This window comes from Bos mutus, chromosome 7, assembly GCF_027580195.1.
Source record: "Bos mutus isolate GX-2022 chromosome 7, NWIPB_WYAK_1.1, whole genome shotgun sequence".
In the NCBI taxonomy this organism is placed as follows: Eukaryota; Metazoa; Chordata; class Mammalia; order Artiodactyla; family Bovidae; genus Bos; species Bos mutus.
The window spans coordinates 39284313-39303592 of record NC_091623.1 but is presented as its reverse complement, the minus strand read 5'-3'; the positions used below and the strand labels follow the sequence as shown (position 1 = coordinate 39303592).

Here is a 19280-nt window from a genome sequence, read left to right as displayed (position 1 = left end):
ATGCTGGGATAATCGGCTCCACAGCCAGAGTTGGGGGTTTGAGAGGAAAAGAATAACTGGCCATGTTAAAAGTCCAGGGCATCTACTCCATTTCTCTATGATCATTTCACGGAATATTTCATATTATGAGGGATATAGCTTTACTTATATATTCATATCCAAGGCCAGACAAGCACTTTTTTGTGCCTCTTTTAGGGCTCTGATCTCTCAACTTAGACTTGGCTAAGCAAGTAGACAATGCAAACACTAGGTTGGCTTGTGAAATGAGTCAAAATCATTTGACAGTATCAGTATCTCTGAAAATCCAAGTATCTCTCATTAACCTAACATGGTCAAACTGTGACCATGTGGTACCTTCACCGCATTGAACTTTACTTCATATTGGGATATACTAGAATTGAGTTCATACTTTCACATGTACAACTGAGTATACAAAACTCCTGGCACTTGAAGTGCTTAGGCAGGGCAGTGGTAAAGAGCTGTCAAAGGACCCCTAGATTTATAGTTTGAGCAGCTGGGTATTTGGTGATACCATTTACTATAAAGGAAGAACAAATTTTGTAGTTAAATGTGATGAATTCAGTATTAGGTGAAAAGTAGAAAATTTTTAGATTTGGGAAAGATATATATCTGAGCTGGAAATATAAATTTGCAAGTCACTGATGTTTTAATAGTAAATAAAGTAAACAGAACAGACAGCAGTTATTCCTCGATGAAAGAAGAAACATTAATAGACCTTTTTTTAACTAGAGAAAAAAAAATGACGACCTGTTCCAGACTAAAGGAGAATTTTTATAGGGTTTTCTGCAATTAAAATATAAAACAAAAGTGAATGGAAAAACACTAACAAAGAATGAGCCAAACTCATAATTCTAGAAAATTATGCAAAAAGGACAATTCTTTAGCCACCGAATTAATGTTTAGTAACTGACTGCTGAAATCTTCTGTGGGTGGAATGTAAAAATAAAGAGTGAGTAATAAATACATAATACAAGTACAAACACAGACACCATGCTCCAGGCTAACAAAGGGAAATATAACAACTGCTTTCTAAATTTTTAAAATTTCAGGTGAATTTAGATTATATACTAGCATTCTTGGGAATAACACTTGCTTCATATTATAAGTCATCCCTGGATATGTAAACCTCCAATCAGCAAATATTAACCTCCCAGGTTTTATGACTTCCCTGTTTCTACACTGTTCCTCATGTGAGATGGCGCCCTAAGGAAAGGGGCTCCTGTTGACCCCCACTCAATTCCGGGACCATTAGAAGTGCCCAGAAGCTAGGCCGGCTCCACTGTTCCCCCTAGTCCAGGTGCCACAGGTTTCACCTTAAAAACACAAGCCTTCCTCAACCCACTTACTACCTCACAGACCACTTAAAGCACATAAATGCAGTCTGCGCTGTGATAGATCTTAGAGGTAACACTGACCTAGAACAATCTCTCACCCAGCTGGCTGACTCTACAGTGAAGCTATCATTTACTGCCCTTGAGAAGAGTAGTGCAGTTTTTTAAAATTCCAGTATCTTACAATATATCATACACTTAACACCAAAAAGTAAAATTCTAATGAACTCTTAATTGCTGGACATTTTCTTGAACATCTACATCTCAGAATCTTTTATAAACTAAACCTTTTAAAATCTGAACCTTACAGTGCGAAGGAAAGCCTCAAGTCTTTCAAAACTTGAAAGGAAAAAGAAAAACAACAGGCCATTTGTAACCTAGCAAACACTGAATAAAAAGACAACTCATCTGCCATCTAAGTAAAACCAAGGAAATTTCATGCTTTAACTATATTTGTTTCCAAAATTATAAATTACCTAAGGACTTTATTTAGTGTGTGACATAACTCACGAAGCAGTCCTTTCTTTTTCCTTTTGTTAAAAAAAAGTAAACGTAAGCACGTACCTTAGGAATAGGATTCAGCAGAATTACACCTGACTTCTTCGTGATGACCTGTTTTGTTGTATAGTGATGATCTATAAGCTGAGGAATATTTGAAAACCCAGTGCCTTCAAAACGATACATATTCTGGAGAAAGAACAATAAAGTAGAATAATCATGAAAACATTGCTTAAGCAACACTTCATCCATCAATAAAGTTCCATTTAAGAAAATCTATTGTTGTACAACCATGTGAAGATACTTAACACTACTGAATTATAATATACTTAAAAACGGTTAAGACGGTAAAAATAAAGATAAATGATATTGCAACAAGCTAAAAAATAATCTTTGCATCAAAAAACTAATTTTCATAAATGACTAAAAGTAATTCAGATTGTAAAAAGAAAAAAAAACCCAGAAGAAAAGAATAATTTACAGACCTGGAATGCACTTTGCTAAAATAATAACCAAAGGAAATAAAATACAGGATACATTTAAGCAACAGAAATATGTATACATACGTTACCATATGTGTTTCATTTGAAAAAGCTTTCAAGATCAAAAATAATGTCAAAAGTCTGCAGAAGTATATCCAATATAATAATATTTTAAGAATACCTCTGATGACCATATATTCCCTTTCATCAATACAGTATGAATTGATTTTTCTGTACTTGGGTTCAGTTCAGTTCAGTTTAGTTGCTCAGTCGTGTCCGACTCTTTGCGACCCCATGAATCGCAGCACGCCAGGCCTCCCTGTCCATCACCATCTCCTGGAGTTCACTCAAACTCACATCCATTGAGTCGGTGATGCCATCCAGCCATCTCATCCTCTGTCGTCCCCTTCTCCTCCTGCCCTTAATCCCTCCCAGCATCAGAGTCTTTTCCAACGAGTCAACTCTTCACATGAGGTGGCCAAAGTACTGGAGTTTCAGCTTCAGCATCATTGTTATTCATGTATTATTCTCTCATCAAACCACACAGTCAAAAAAACAAAACAAAACTATACAGTCATTCACATACACTTGATAGAGAAAATGCAGCAGAGACAAATCTGTGCACATCAGCACAGTCACACCTTCACACTTGTGATTCCAACACATGAAGTTAGTAACATGTTCCCAAACTCTGTCAAAACCGCTTTCCTCTGACTTCAAAAAGGCACATCCGTTGGTAATCTTATGAAAGAACCAATGGCAATAAATTTAGCAATGAAAAACATCTTATTGAGGCTATTTTTCAAAGGAGCATTACGGTACAGTGTTGTGTAACAAAGGCTCCCATCTGATTATTCACAAATAGCTCCATGTACATGTGTATGAATACAGATACAAATGTGTTCCATTTTAAGAAAATCCTATGGTAAGAAACCAGAGAAGGCAATGGCAACCCACTCCAGTACTCTTGCCTGGAGAATCCCAGGGATAGGGGAGCCTGGTGGGCTGCCGTCTATGGGGTCGCAGAGTCGGACACAACTGAGCGACTTAGCAGCAGCAGCAGCAGCATGGTAAGAAACAAGAAATTTCCGAACTCTCCAAATTTGGATATTACTTACATTACTGGAAGATATTTTCCCAGATAAAGGATAAAAAAACTCAAACTCTATTTGTGCAATATAAAATTCAGGCAGTTCAGTTGCTGAGTCATGTCCAACTCTGCGACCCCATGAACCGCAGCAAGCCAGGCCTCCCTGTCCATCACCAACTCCTGGACTTTACTCAAACTCATGTCCATTGAGTTGGTGATGCCATCCAACCATCTCATCCTCTGTTGTCTCCTTCTACTCCCACTTTCAATCTTTCCCAGCATCAGGGTTTTTTCCAACAAGTCAGTTCTTCGCATCAGGTGACCAAAGAATTGGAGTTTCAGCTCCAGCATCAGTCCTTCCAAAGAATATTCAGGACTGATTTCCTTTAGGATGGATTGGTTGAATCTCCTTGCAGTCCAAGGGAGTCTCAAGAGTCTTCTCCAACACCACAGTTCAAAGGCATCAATTCTTGGGCGCTCAGCTTTCTTTATACTCCAACTCTCACATCCATACATGACTACTGGAAAAACCATAGCCTTGACTAGATGGACCTTTGTTGGCAAAATAATATCTCAGCTTTTTAATATGCTGTCCAAGTTGGTCATAACACTTCTACAAAGGCTCAAGCATCTGTCAATTTCATGGCTGCAGTCACCATCTGCAGTGATTTTAGAGCCCCCAGAATAAAGTCTGACACTGTTTTCCCATCTATCTGCCATGAAGTGATGGGACCAGATGCCATGATCTTAATTTTCTGGATGTTGAGCTTTAAGCCAACTATTTCACTCTCCTCTTTACTTTCATCACGAGGATCTTTAGTTCTTTGCTTTCTGCCATAAACGTGGTGTCAACTACATATCTGAGTATTGATATTTTTCCGGGAAATCTTGATTCCAGCTTATGCTTCATCCAGCCCAGCATTTCTCAAGATGTACTTTGCATATAAGTTACATAAGCAGGGTGACAATACACACAGCCTTGACATACTCTTTTTCCTATTTGGAACCAGTCTGTTGTTCCATGTCCAGTTCTAACTGTTGCTTCCTGACCCGCATACAGGTTTCTCAAGAAGCAGGTCAGGTGGTCTGGTATTCCCATCTCTTTCAGAATTTTCCACAGTTTATTGTGATACACACAGTCAAAGGTTTTGGCATAGTCAATAAAGCAGAAGTAAATGTTTTCCTGGAACTCTCTTGCTTTTTCAATGATCCAACAGATGATGGCAATTTGATCTCTGGTCAATTTGATCTCTGGTCCCTCTGCCTTTTCTAAAACCAGCTTGAACATCAGGAAGTTCACAGTTCACGATTTGCTGAGGCCTGGCTTGGAGAATTTTGAGTACTACTTTGCTAGCGTGTGTGATGAGTGCAATTATGCAGCAGTTTAAGCATTCTTTGGCATTGCCTTTCTTTGGGATTGGAATGAAAACTGACCTTTTCCAGTCCATTGGCCACTGCTGAGTTTTCCAAATTTGCTGGCATATTGAGCCCAGCATTTTCACAGCATCATCTTTTAGGATTTGAAATAGCTCAATTGGAATTCCATCACCTCCACTAGCTTTGTTCGTAGTGATACTTCCTGAGGCCTACTTGACTTTGCATTCCAGGATGTCTGGCTCTAGGTGAGTGATCAATCACACCATAGTGATTATCTGAGTCATGAAGATCTTTCTTGTTCAGTTCTTCTGTGTATTCTTGCCACCTCTTCTTAATATCTTCTGCTTCTGTTAGGTTCATACCATTTCTATCCTTTATTGAGCCCATCTTTGCATGAAATGTTCCCTTGGTATCTCTAATTTTCTTGAAGAGATCTCTAGTCTTTCCCATTCTATTGTTTTCCTCTATTTCTTTGCACTGATCACTGAGGAAGGCTTTCTTATCTCTCCTTGCTGTTCTTTGAAACTCTGCACTCAAATGGGTATATCTTTCCTTTCCCCCTTTGCCTTTCACTTCTCTTCTTTTCACAGCTATTTGTAAGGCCTCCTCAGACAACCATTTTGCTTTTTGCATTTCTTTTTTTTGAGGATGGTCTTGATCACTGACTCTTGTACAATGTCATGAATCTCCGTCCATAGTTCATCATGCACTCTATCTACCAGATCTAATCCATTGAATCTATTTGTCACTTCCACTGTATAACAGTAAAGGATTTGATTTACGTCATACCTGAATGGTCTACTGGTTTTCCCCACTTTCTTCAATTTAAGTCTGAATTTGGCAATAAGGAGTTCATGATCTGAGCCACAGTTAGGTCCCAGTCTTGTTTTTGCTGACTGTCTAGAGTTTCTCCATCTTTGGCTGCAAAGAATATAATCAATCTGATTCCAGTGTTAACCATCTGGTGATGTCCATGTGTAGAGTCTTCTCTTGTGTTTTGGAAGAGGGTGTTTGCTATGACCACCAGTGCATTTTCTTGGCAGACCTCTATTAGCCTTTGCCCTGCTTCATTCTGTACTCCAAGGCCAAATTTGCCTGTTCCTCCAGGTGTTTCTTGACTTCCAACTTTTGCATTCCAGTCTCCTATAATGAAAAGGACATCTTTTTTTGGGTGTTAGTTCTATAAGGTCTTGTAGGTCTTCTTAGAATCGTTCAGCATCTTCAGCATTACTGGTCGGGGCATAGACTTGAATTACTGTGAGACTGAATGGTTTGCCTTGGAAATGAACAGAGATCATTTTGTCATTTTTGAGACTGCATTCAAGTACTGCATTTTGAACTCTTTTGTTGACTATTAGGGCTACTCCATTTCTTCTAAGGGATTCTTGCCCACAGTAGTAGATATAATGGTCATCTGAGTTAAATTCACTCATTCCAGTCCATCTTAGTTTGCTGATTCCTAACATGTTGACATACACTCTTGCCATCTCCTGTTTGACCACTTCCACTTTGCCTTGATTCATGGATCTAACATTCCAGGTCATGGTGGAGAGTTCGGACAAAACATGGTCCACTGGAGAAAGGAATGGCAAACCACTTCACCATTTTTGCCTTGAGAACCCCATGAACAGTATGGCAAAAAGACAGGACACTGAAAGATGAACTCCCTAGGCTGGTAGGTGCCCAGTACGCTACTGGAGATCAATGGAGAAATAACTCCAGAAAGAATGAAGAGATGCAGCTAAAGCAAAAACAACACCCAGTTGTGGATGTGACTGGTGAGAGAAGCAAAGTCCAATCCAGTAAAGAGCAATATTGCATAAGAACCTGGAATGTTAGGTCCCTGAATCAAGGCAAATTGGTTTGTGAATGTTAAGGTTTAAGTCAGCTTTTCACTTTTCTCTTTCACCCTCATCAAGAGGCTCTTTAGTTCCTCTTCACTATCTGCCATTAGAATGGTATCAACTACGTATCTGAAGTTGTTGATATTTTCCCAGCAATCTTGATTCCAATTTCTGATTCATCGAGCCTGGCACTTCTCATCATGTGCTCTGCACAGAAGTTAAATAAGCAGGGTGACAATATACAGCCTTGAGGTACTCTGTTCCCAGTGGAATCAGTCTGTTGTTCCATGTTCAGTTCTAATTGTTGCTTCTTGACCTGCAAACAGGTTTCGCAGGAGGCAGGTAACGGGGTCTGGTATTCCCATCTCTTTAAGAATTTTCCACAGTTTGTTGTGATCCACATAGTCAAAGGCTTTCTTGTAGTGAATGAAGCAAAAGTAGATGTTTTTCTGGAATTCCTTTGTTTTCTATATGATCCAATGAATTTTAGCAATTTGATCTCTGGTTTCTCTGCCTTTTGTAAATGCAGCTTCTACATCTGAAAGTTCTTGGTTCATGCACTAGTGAAGCCTATCTTGAAGGATCTGGTGCATAACCTTAATACAATGTGAAATGAGCACAATTATATGGTAGTCTGAGCATTCTTTGGCATTCCCCTTCTTTGGGATAGGAATGAAAATTGACTGCTTCCAGGGCTGTGGTCATTGCTAAGCTTTCCAAATTTGATAACATATTAGGTGCAGTACTTTAACATCATCATCTTTTAGGATTTTAAGTCACTCAACCTGAATTCCATCACCTCCACTAGCTTTGTTCATACTAGTGCTTCCTAAGGCCACTTGACTTCATACTCCAGGATGTCTGGCTCTAGGTGAGTGACCACACCATCTTGGTTATCTGGGTCATTAAAGACCTTTCTTCGATAGTTCTTCTGTGTATTTTTGCCACATCTTCTTAATCTCTTCTGCTTCTGTTAGATCCTTACCATTTTTGTTCTTTATCATGTCCATCCTTGCATGAAATGTTCCCTTGATATCTCCAATTTTCTTGAAGAGATGTCCAATCTTTTCCATTCTGTTGTTCTCCTTTCCTTCTTTACACTGTTCATTTAAAAGGTCTTCTTCTTTGTCCTTGCTATCTCTGGAACTCTGCATTCAAATGGGTATATCTTTCCCTTTCTCCCTTGCCTTTCGCTTCTCTTCTCTTCTCAGCTATTTGTAAGGCCTGCTCAGACAACCACTTTGCCCTCTTGCATTTCTTTTTTTTCTTGGGGATAGTTTTGATCACCACCTCCTGTACAATGTTATGAACTTCCATTCAAAGTTCTTCAGGCACTCTGTCAATCAGATCTAACCCCTTGAATCTATTTGTCACTTCCACTGTATAACCATAAGGGATTAGATTTAGTAATACCTGAATGGCCTATGGTTTCCATACTTTCTTCAATTTAAGTCTGATTGTACAATAAAGAGATCATGATCACAGCCACACTCAGCTCCAGATCTTGTTTTTCCTGCTGTATGGAGCTTCTCCATCTTCGACTGCAAAGAATATAATCATCCTGATTTCCGTATTGACCATCTGGTGATGTCCACGTGTAGAGTTGTCTCTACTGTTTTTGGAGGAGGGTCTTTGCTATGACCAGTGTGTTCTCCTGGCAAAACTCTGTTAACTTTTGCCCTGCTTAATTTTGTTATCCAAGGCCAAACTTGCCTGTTACTCCAGGTGTCTCTTGACTTCCTACTTTTGCATTCCAGTCCCCTATGATGAAAAGGACATCTATTTTTTTTGGCTAGTTCTAGAAGGTCTGTAGGTCTTCTAGGAACCAGTCAACTTCAGCCTCTTCAGCATCAGTGGTCGGGGCCTATGACTACTGTGATGTTGGATGGTTTGCCTTGGAAGCGAACTGAGATCATTCTGTGGTTTCTGAGCCTGCACCTAGACACTGCATGTTGGCCTCCCATTTACTGTGAAGGCTACTCCATTTCTTCTAAGGAACTGTTGCCCACAGTGGCCATCTGAATTAAATTGGCTCATTCCCATCCATTTTAGTTCACTGATTCCTAAGACATCAATGTTCAGTAAAGATGTGACACCAGAAGATGAGCCCCAAGTCGGAAGGTGTCCAATACGCTGGGGAAGAGCAGAGGGCAATGACTAATAGCTCCAGAAAGAACCAAGTGACTGGGCCAGAGCAGAAACGACGCTCAGTTGTGGACGTATCTGGTGGTGAAAGTAAAGTCCAGTGCGGTAAAGAACAATATTTCACAGAAACCTAGAATGTTAGGTCCATGAATCAAGGTGAACTAGATGTAGTCAAACAGGAGAGTGTTTAATAAAATGTAATAATGAGATGAAGCTGACAGAGAAAATGAAATTTCAAATTAGCCACTAGTGTCCTAAGATCTTGTATAAATTTCTAATGTATCTCTTCTAACTAGAGAAATTGTGAATAAAATAATGGGAATTTTCAGTTTCCAATTCTAAAGAACATATCTAGTTTTTAATCTGAAGGTGGCTTTCTGCCACTGACACAGCAATCATGATGGAGTAATACAGAGAGTAACACAAGCAGCGGTACCCCCTTCATGGGCTGAAAGGAGAAACTGACTTCTGGCAATTACTTGTTTAAAGCAATCCTTCTGACATCAGGGACATCCTGAGTCCTAACACAGTGCAAAACCCATCAACTCCCTTTCTTAAAGATGAAGATAAAGAATCTAAAAATAATGCCAAGGCCGGTTGCTCATAAAGTTCATCTAAACAACTACGGTGAAGAACAGCACATTCACAGAACCCTCACGTGCTGTCAGTGGGACTGTAAATTGGTGCAGTCACTACAGAAAACAGTATAACACTTCCTCAAAAGACTGAAACTCGAACTGCAATATGTGTGTGCTCAGGAATGTCTGACTTTGTGCAACCCCATGGACTGCAGCCCGCCAGGCTCCTCTGTCTATGAGATTCTCCAGGCAAGAATACTGGAGTGGGTTGCCATGCCCTCCTCCAGGGGATCTTCCCGACCCAGGGATCAAACCCTTGTCTGTCTCCTGCATTGGTAGGCGCGTTCCTTACCACTAGTGCCACCTAGGAAGAAGTATAATATGATCCAGCAATTCCTCAATGTGGTATTTTTCCAAAGAAAATAAAAACTACTTAGAAAAGATATATGCATCCCTATGTTTATTACAGCATCATTTACAATAGCCAAGATATCAAATCAACCTAATTATCCATCAATAGATGAATGGAAAGGAAATAAGATATATACACACACACACACATTGGAACATTAATTGGACATAAAGAAGAATGAAACCTTACCATCTGTGACAACATGGATGGACCTAGAAGATTCCATGCTAAGTGAAATAAGTCAGAGAAAGACAAATATTATGTATGGAATCTAAAAAACAAAACTAACAAAATAGAAACAGACTCATAGATACAGAGCACAAAGTGGTCTTTGCTAGAGGGGAAGAGGGTAGAGGGATGAAAGAAACAGGTAGGGGAGATTAAGAGGTACAAACTTCTAGCTATACAACACAGACATCATGGGACATACTGCATAGCACAGGGAACACAGTCAACAGAGGGTAATGACGCTATAGTGACAGATCATCACTAGACTATCACGGTGATCATTGTGCACTGCGTAAAAATATCGAATCACTATGATGTACACCTGAAACAAACGCAACATTGGAAGACGATTTATACTTCTATTTAAAAAAACTAAAAAGTACATTCAAAAAACGTTGAAGACTTGTTTCTTGATACACTCAAAATTCCAAATATTACATTTGACCTTGTACAAATCTGTGCAAATGTATTATAATTCAGCTAAGAGGTTGGGTTCACATATAGATAGGCTCTTTTAAAGTTTCTCTACTTTAATAATAATGTGACTATTAATGTGGCTTTAATGATAATGTGACTGAGAGAATTCATATTCATTTTAAATAAGAGATTTCTTTTTGGAGCTACTAATGATTTCTATGTGAATTTCAAAAGAAGCAATAAAAACAGTAGTAGACAATAAATTTCCACAAATTCTGACAAAATTGTGTTGACTGTCATTTGTATTACATTTTTAAAAATCAAGTAACATATTAAAAAATAAGTATAAATAAAAATATGCTAGGGCTCAATTTTATAAAATAAGAATTACATAAATACATACTATTAGATATTTTTTAAATCTCAAAGAATATTCCCTGAGTCTATAAGGGGGTGTTACTGTGAAGCACACATTCTGTGATACATATTTCTGAATTTTCACTAAGAGTATGCATTACTTTTGTAATGTAATGCTACATTAAAACATTCACAATATCCAGAATTCATTCCTGATTTATCACTGTGCAACTTAAGAATCAATCATGCATACTGATGAAAAACACATAAAAAGCAGAATCAGATTTTGTTGCTACACATATTTCCAGAAGACTATTATTATGCAAGAAAGTCAGACAGAACAGCATAAGCACATAAAAATGAGAAGGGGATTCAATGAATGTTAATTTGAAATATTATGCCTGAGGAGATCTGAAAAAAAAAGAAATTGAGGATAAGCATGCTCCAGAAAAAAATAAAAAGGAAAAAAGGAAAATCATTTCTGAAGGAGGCCAAGATGAATAAGCTGAATAAAAGCAAAATGCTAAAACACTCCTTTCTGGGGTAATACCCAAATCTAAAAATGTAAAACAAATTTTAGCTTTCTCAAATAAAAACAGCACATTGACTAGTTGTAACATATTACCAGTTAAACCAGTAAACAGAAAAGGTTGTTGGGGAACCTGAGGAATAATATTAAAATGATCCTGGCATGGCATCTCCTAGTTAACTTTTATTCATTCCTCAGATGTTGTCTCAAACATTAACTTCCTTAAGTTTTCCAGTTAAAAGCTTTCAGAGCACTGTGTATCTTTATAGCATTTACTATGGTTTATAAATTCATATATTGTATGCGATTTATAAATGACCGCGAATTCTCCCCACCATGTAAGCTCCATCGTGATATGTCTGGGCCTCAAAAGCACTCACTCAATTAGTATTTCCTGGAAATTAATTAATCAGCGTTTGGAATGGATTTGTTTTATTGTTAAGAAGGAAGTCTCCTAAGTCCCTGTTTATGTGCCTGGGGCACAGAAAATGATATCTCATGATGGTTTCATTTTGACTTCAAGGTATATATACTGCCTTCTCTTGAATCCTTGAATGGCTGGGTAGTGAAACAGTTAAAAGAATCTTAAGCATACAAGGACAAGGCTACAAACTTGGAATTGACTGTCATACAAACAAACTGTGGATCTGTATATACTTTCACTCAGTCTGTCTGAAGACCCATAGTATGGGTTTAAAAGGTAGTTCAAAGAGCCTAGAGACTGTGGCAACAAAACAAAGCAAACCTGTCTGGTACATTCAGAGATTAATCCATCAGCTCAAAGCGGAACTTAGCACATGACAGACATCCAGTAAGTACCTGCTGAATGAACTGATGATACAACATGCTGAGATACCTAATTTCACATACTTACTACTCATGGCCTCCACTTTTGTGTTATTTTTGATTGGCCCACATCCCAGGGTCCTACAGAATACTTGCTCAACTAGTACTTCTTAATTGAAATGAATGAAGAAATAAAAAATGATGATATGCAATTATACAGAGGACTTTCCCCCAAGTTTTATTTTAAAATATTTACTATGTTGCTATTTTTCAATTCATTATCAGATGTTAATTCAAATGTTTGGTTCAGTCATCTCTAATTCTGCATCTTTAATGTTTCTCTGTTCATAAATTCTACTAATGTCTCACCTACCAGGTATTAAGCTCACCAAGCAGTAGGCCATGCATTTTTAATTTCACCTTCCTACCTTGCCAACATGGATACTTCCTACCCTCCCAACATGAATAAAATGATACTTTACCAAAATGTGTTTTTAGCAAATGTGTCAGATAAATAAATCAGAGAAATATGAATTGGTACTTTCCTATTAATAACAGCATAAAAGTTTCCTCTGAAATACTTTATCACATATTTTTGTTTATCTTATACAAAAGCAAGGATTTGATTATACATTAACATATGAAATCTAACGATGCTATTTGAATCTATGAAAATCTACCAATATTTATGACACAAGATAAATAGTTTTAGGTACAAACTCTAACTGTGACTTTACAATATGCACCATAAGCAGGTTAATAACTATGGAATAGTCAGTAAGTAACACTAGAATTACACTGAGATTCAGATACTTAGATATGCTTAATACATTAACATCCAATAAAAAGTACAGTTGTCCCTGCTTGAACTAGCTAAAACAACAGACATTCTCTGCTAGCATAGTAAGAAAGGTGAAAACTGAAAGTATCTGCATCCATGCAGGTCAGCCATAATGTTCACAGCACGTGGCCTCATACCATGTTGTAAAATAACTGATAGGCACACAAAAATAAAGCTTCAAACTAGCTGCCAAACTAGACTCTAGCTGGCAGAGACAACGTTACTAAAAACAACATTATTTGTGATCAATGAATGCCTCAAACTTAAATACATGATTTTCAAAATAACATTTCTACCATTATTTAAATTTCACAAATAAATCTCAACAGGAACCAGAAAGAATTTTTAAATTCTCCAATTACATTGATATTCCATACAAAGTACGTTTGTATGTTTTCTCAAATAAAGTGTTCAAACAATGGTAAAAATGCCTAATGATCTGCACAGCACTTAATAAGAATATATTCACTCTCCGACTCTCACAAGCACTGTATTGGCTATTACCCCCATTACATCCCAAACCACAGAGCTTATCAAGTACATATCTGAGCTTGAAACCCAAGTTTCCATTGGTCTACTACTTGACATTTTTTCCATTTTCTAAAATCCTATATGTCTTTATATCTTCCTCTCTGAGGACACCCGTCCCCTCACTTATGTACAGCTTTTATAATCTAGTAATGGATTAAAAAGTCATTGATCGGAATAAAATTTCAATAGGCAACATAACAAATATCTGGTAATGACTTCCCCATTTATAAAACCCTTCCAGACAACAGGTATATGACGAAGGAAATGCAATAAATTTAGATCAAGTAAGAATCACCTACATAAAAAGAAAAAGAATTAAAATTTTTCCCAGTAGTCTATTTCACCTCAAAACTCTTATGATTGAAGAACTCAACATTATATAAGGAGGGCAAATTAAATAAAATTAGGCAGCGGAAAACTGGAGGCATTTACAGAAACATAGGCACTCTCAAAGATCTCTGCAAAATTTCAATGTCAGAGGAAGCCAAATAAAATCTTTAAATGTGAACTTGTAACAATGTCTCATTTTTTGAATATATAATGCTGTTTACTTTAGTTACTTAAAACAAAATGGAAATATAAAGACAGGTGATAATTTCCAAGTGGACCCTTTCCATTTTGTTTCTAAAAAAACTAATTTAAATTCCTGAGGTTACATTTTAAACTATAATAGGTAATAAAAGAAATATTTCAGTCTTACTGTATGAAACATTTCAAAATAGTAACTTTTAGAGCTTAGAAAATAGAAGGAAACATTCATATAAGTTGTAGTTAGTTCATACTTTACCTACCCTCTTTCCTTCTAAATTCTCACACCATTTTACAAATATTGCCAACATGGTTACAGGTTGTAATAAGGAAGGGTATCTATCAATACACCCATAATTTAAAGATAGATGCAAATTATAAAACAGTTTGCCAAGGAAATAAGGAATGATATACTATTAGAAACAGTAAGTTTGATGTATGAGAGTAAACAATTATAATCATCAAGTTGAGATCTGAATACTATACAAAATTAACATAATATACACTTTAAATGGCTTATCTTAACCCATCTGATCAGCATCTATTTTCCTTTAAATATAATTCTTAAATGTGACTACACTAAATGCCACTTTTAAATGGTTATTTTTATGATATGTGAATTTCAGCTCAGAACTATATCTATGTAACACATAGATAAAATGTAATGTATTATCATTAGATGAATTTATATGTTATATGAACTATGTATGAACTGGAACATATATGTTCCTAAAACCTTCTGAAATTCATCTAATGATAATGGTTCAATCTTCTTGTAAGTACTTAGTGTTGCTATAGTGCCTGGACATTTACTGAAATCCTATAGGCAGCCAGCTTGAAAATGCATGCTGTTTGAAATGATGAGGTTAAAAAATGACAAACAGAAGCATTAATTCCTTCCTATGCCAAAAAGTTTAAAATTTCTCAGTGGATAAAATTAAAGAATTTTGAAACACTCTTCATCTGTTTAGTGGTTAATAAAGAATGCAACACAAAAGGAAACAGCTTACAATACTTAAACTTCAATAAATAAATCAGTATAACAAGCAATGTGACTTGATCACTTTTAAAATTCTTCCTAAATTCCTATTTACTGTTCATTAACACCAACAAATAAAAGCTTATACTTAAATGGAAAAAAACCCATTAATCCTCAGTGAATCATAAAACCAATTCAACTATCACCATCTCATTCATTAAGGTACTTCATTATTATTATTTAATAAAATACTTCTTAAAAATCTTGTGGCGACATTTTTGTGCAATTTCAAGGTCCAATTTTAAGAGCATAAAAATCATAATTAAGTTTCTCTAGAAAAAAATTGTAATAATCACATATTTCATTTTTAATTTAAAGGATCATAAACAAAGTTAACTTAAAATATTAAATATTAATGCATTTAAATTTAATGCAAATTGTAACTATTTTTAACTTAATATTTTAAAATGCATATTTCCTTTAAAAGATGAAAATTTCAGTGCATTTTGGAGCACTAAAGTTAAGGAATTTAAAAAAACATTAAGTGCTAAAGTTACTGTTATAGGCATTTACCACAAATCATTCATCATTTTATTACAAGTATACCTCAATTAACTACATCAAAATATACATATAAACTAAAGTGGAAACGTACATCAACATATTGTATGATAAAGTGTCTCCTTTGTCCATCAGAAAATACAGAAAGGACATATTCACCAGGTTTCCCATGACTCTCTCGCACCAAGAAGTCTCCTTGTTGTTTTAACAGGTCTTGCGCTTCTATTCTGGGAATTGCACCATGGTACCAGTCCTGTTCTGCCAGAGGTTTCTCAAGTACAGGGATCGTATCACAGAACTTAAGCAAATATTGAAAAAAAACACATTAAGTTAGAGAAGATAGCAATTTTTTTCTGGTAGGACTAATAGCAATTATAAATACTTCTTACCTATGTTCCTCCCTTTAATTGACCAATTAAACGTTATCTGAAAAATCTGAAATGTTCATAATCTTTTAATACCTCCTGGAGCACTGATGCTGAAGTGTAATACATACCCTTAAATACTGCAAGATTATTTGTTTTTTCTATCAGACATAGGTACACACAATATTAGCATTTAGAGTTAGCACTGTAGTCTGAGTCACCATATTATAAAATACATATATTTAAAAATCTTCAATCAGAGGCTTATGATGAAATGAGAGTATTATCAGGGACACTTTTCATAAACAACTTCATTTTCAAAGAAGTAAAAGTTGAATTATATGTTTTTATGGCATTAACTCTTGATCACATGGCTGCCCCCGTCATGGGTTCCAGAAGCACTATGGCTTCCTCTTGCTGCGCCTGCTCATCCTTGCTCCTCCGACTTCCTTAACCATTACCTCTGCCACAGGGCTGGTCCTGATCCTACACAGCAACAACAGACAAAGGCTCAGCTGAAACAGCATCCCTGAAACCACCAAGGTGCAATGGCAAACATGCGACAAAAACAAGGCGGGGGGGATACAAGCCATGAGCGCAGCAGGAAGCAAGTCATCCGTTATTTTAGGAGGCCAAATGCTAACAACAAATAGAGGTAACTCAGAGCTGGTTATGTTTCTTTGAAATGTTTCTAATTAATATGTTGATGTATGGCAAAACCAATATAATATTATAAAGTAATTAGCCTCCAATTAAAATAAATAAATTTATATTAAAAAAATAATAGATGAAAGCATACATCTTATGGTTACAAGTAAAAAGTTGTTTGTTTGTTTCTGTTTATCACCCACAGAAACTGAACTGCCCCAGGTCATAGGAACTCTTCATAGGTAAGGCACAGGCACCTTTCTGGTAAATGAGAACTAGCTTGAAGAGAGCCTGCACTGTTTCTGTCACTTAGTGGTTTACTCGCCAAGTCGTGTCTGACTCTTGCAACCCCACGGACTGTAGCCCACCAGGCTCCTTTGTCCATGGGATTTTCCAGGCAAGAATCAGTTCAGTTAAGTTCAGTCGCTCAGTCGTACCCAACTCTTTGTGACCCCATGAATCGCAGCACGCCAGGCCTCCCTGTCCATCACCAACTCCCGGAGTTCACTCAGACTCATGTCCATTGAGTCGGTGATGCCATCCAGCCATCTCATCCTCTGTCGTCCCCTTCTCCTCCCACCTTCAATCTTTCCCAGCATCAGGGTCTTTTCAAATGAGCCAGCTCTTCACATCAGGTGGCCGAAGTACTGGAGTGGACTGCCATTTCCTTCTCCAGGGGATCTTCCCAATCCAGGAATCGAACTCAGGTCTCCTGCATTGCACGCAGATTCCTTACTGACTGAGCTATGAGGGAAGCCCTCAAGTTTTATCACTTGAAGAGGCCTAAAATTTACTGGTCAAAGTTCCATTTTATATTAGCCAAAGCCCATCCTACTGACTTAAAAAACTGAGAAATCCCAAACAGAATTCAAAGAAGAGTACACAGTTTGGTTTCTACTTCTACCACCATGTGAGTGCGAATGTTAGTCGCTCAGTCGTGTCCAACTCTTTGTGACCTCATGGACAGCAGCCCACTAGGCTCCTCTGTCCATGGGGTTCTCCAGGCAAGAATACTGGAGTGGGTTGCTATTTCCTTTTCCAGGGGATCTTCCCAACCCAGGGAATGAACCCAGGTCTTCCGCATTGCGGGCAGAGTCTTTACCATCCAAGCCACCAAGGAAGCCCTGCCACTGTGAGATTAATTCTTTAAATACATATATGATGCATCTGTACATGGAAATTGTTTATAAGCTGAATAAGCCTTTTCTTTTGTTAGAATTATGACAAATACTTTACTTTCAAAACAATTTACATTGTATTCCCAAAATGGGTTTACAATTGAATTATATAAAGAACTAGCCACAACTATGAGAAAAAAAAAATAATTATTTTTTTAAAACAAATGCATAATCCATATGAAATTAATTTTTGTGTATACTGATACTAACAGTTTATAAAGTAGGTGGTCAGAATGATTAAATATTTCTTCTTTAAAATTTTGTCACAATGGATTTCAATATAGAAAACACTAAAATTTTTACTGTTATAGAAATATTTTCAAGTCTCGCCAATGGGGAGTGTTTTATTGATTTTTTTCCTCTGAGAAGAATCAATATAGAAAGAAATTCAGTGTCACTTTTAGGCAAAAAAAACCTTTTTATTATTATCTCTTTTTTAAAAGGTCTACATAATAGAAAAGCATCACAAACAAGGATATCATGTGCTTGATTTCCTCTCCTATCAGCCTATCCTCCAAAAGGTTGATTTATTTAGAAGTGGGACAACAAGGACCCTGGGGAATTCATTAAGTCAGAAGGGCATTGGAAATACAAAAGCTCAGCTAACACAGAAATTCATTTAAGCATCTGAAGGTGAGGAATACATTTTGGGGGAAAAAAATCATTCTGAAACATCTAAGTTTGTTTGTTTGTTTCAAAAAGAGAAATAAACGGGAAGGAACTTACAATGGTATTTCATAGGGATTATACTTCTGTTTTTTTGTTTCATAAGGTCTTTTGGGTAGGAAGGAAAACTTCGCCATCTGCCGTTCCTGGCCCTAGACAATACCGTCATGGAACGCAGGCTAAAGTCACTATGGGTATATGTGTGTGTACATGTGAGACATGCATACACAGGAAAAGGCTGTACACAGCCCCTGACTGCATCTACCAAGGTCTTTCAGGAATTTCCCTGGAAACACTGGAAAAAAACATTTTATTAACGTGCTTTCAACTAAATTCTAATACAGCTTTGCAAGCCTGACAGTAACAGAATGAAGGTCGTGCCAGCAATGGAATCCAGCATTCCAAAGGCTTTCATAATGACATCAAAAATGAAAGGAAGCTTTTTACTTCAAACATCACAACTTTCTCAGCCTAAGTGGGGAAAGATTTTTCCTTGTTATCTAAAATTTTTGTCAAAGACATGGGGAAGATGAAGTTTCCATTTTCATATGTGCAGTAACATACCATAATTAACAAGTTACACAATAATAAGACAAGCTTTCCTGATTGACTAGACTAGCTATCTACCTTTTTCCCCAGACCTTATTCTTAAAGAATATGTCAGAAAAAACATACTGAACTTAGTTTGATAAAAAGATGGTTTAAATGAAGAGGCAATGAGGAATCAGCCCAAGAAAATGAAAATTTTTTTCCAGACTTAAGAATGAGGTTATTTTTTTGTCTTAGTCTAATTAAGACTAATTACCAAGAATTTAATGAATATTTGTATGCTTTTATCTCAAACATTTGAGCACAAGATTAGCTCCTTATGAGAAGCAAAGACAACAA

At 36.8% G+C, this 19280-nt stretch overlaps 1 protein-coding gene across 3 annotated transcripts in view; it reads right to left on the bottom strand.

Annotated features, from left to right (window-relative positions):
• FER (FER tyrosine kinase) overlaps positions 1 to 19280 on the bottom strand; it is a 460352-nt gene that overhangs the window by 214794 nt on the left and 226278 nt on the right. For all 3 annotated transcript variants that reach the window (XM_070373202.1, XM_070373203.1, XM_070373204.1), the window contains 2 exons: positions 15630 to 15833; positions 1917 to 2039 (listed from right to left, as the gene is read on the bottom strand). In XM_070373202.1, the coding sequence (XP_070229303.1) occupies positions 1917 to 2039; positions 15630 to 15833 (327 nt within the window). The remainder of the gene's footprint in view (positions 1 to 1916; positions 2040 to 15629; positions 15834 to 19280) is intronic.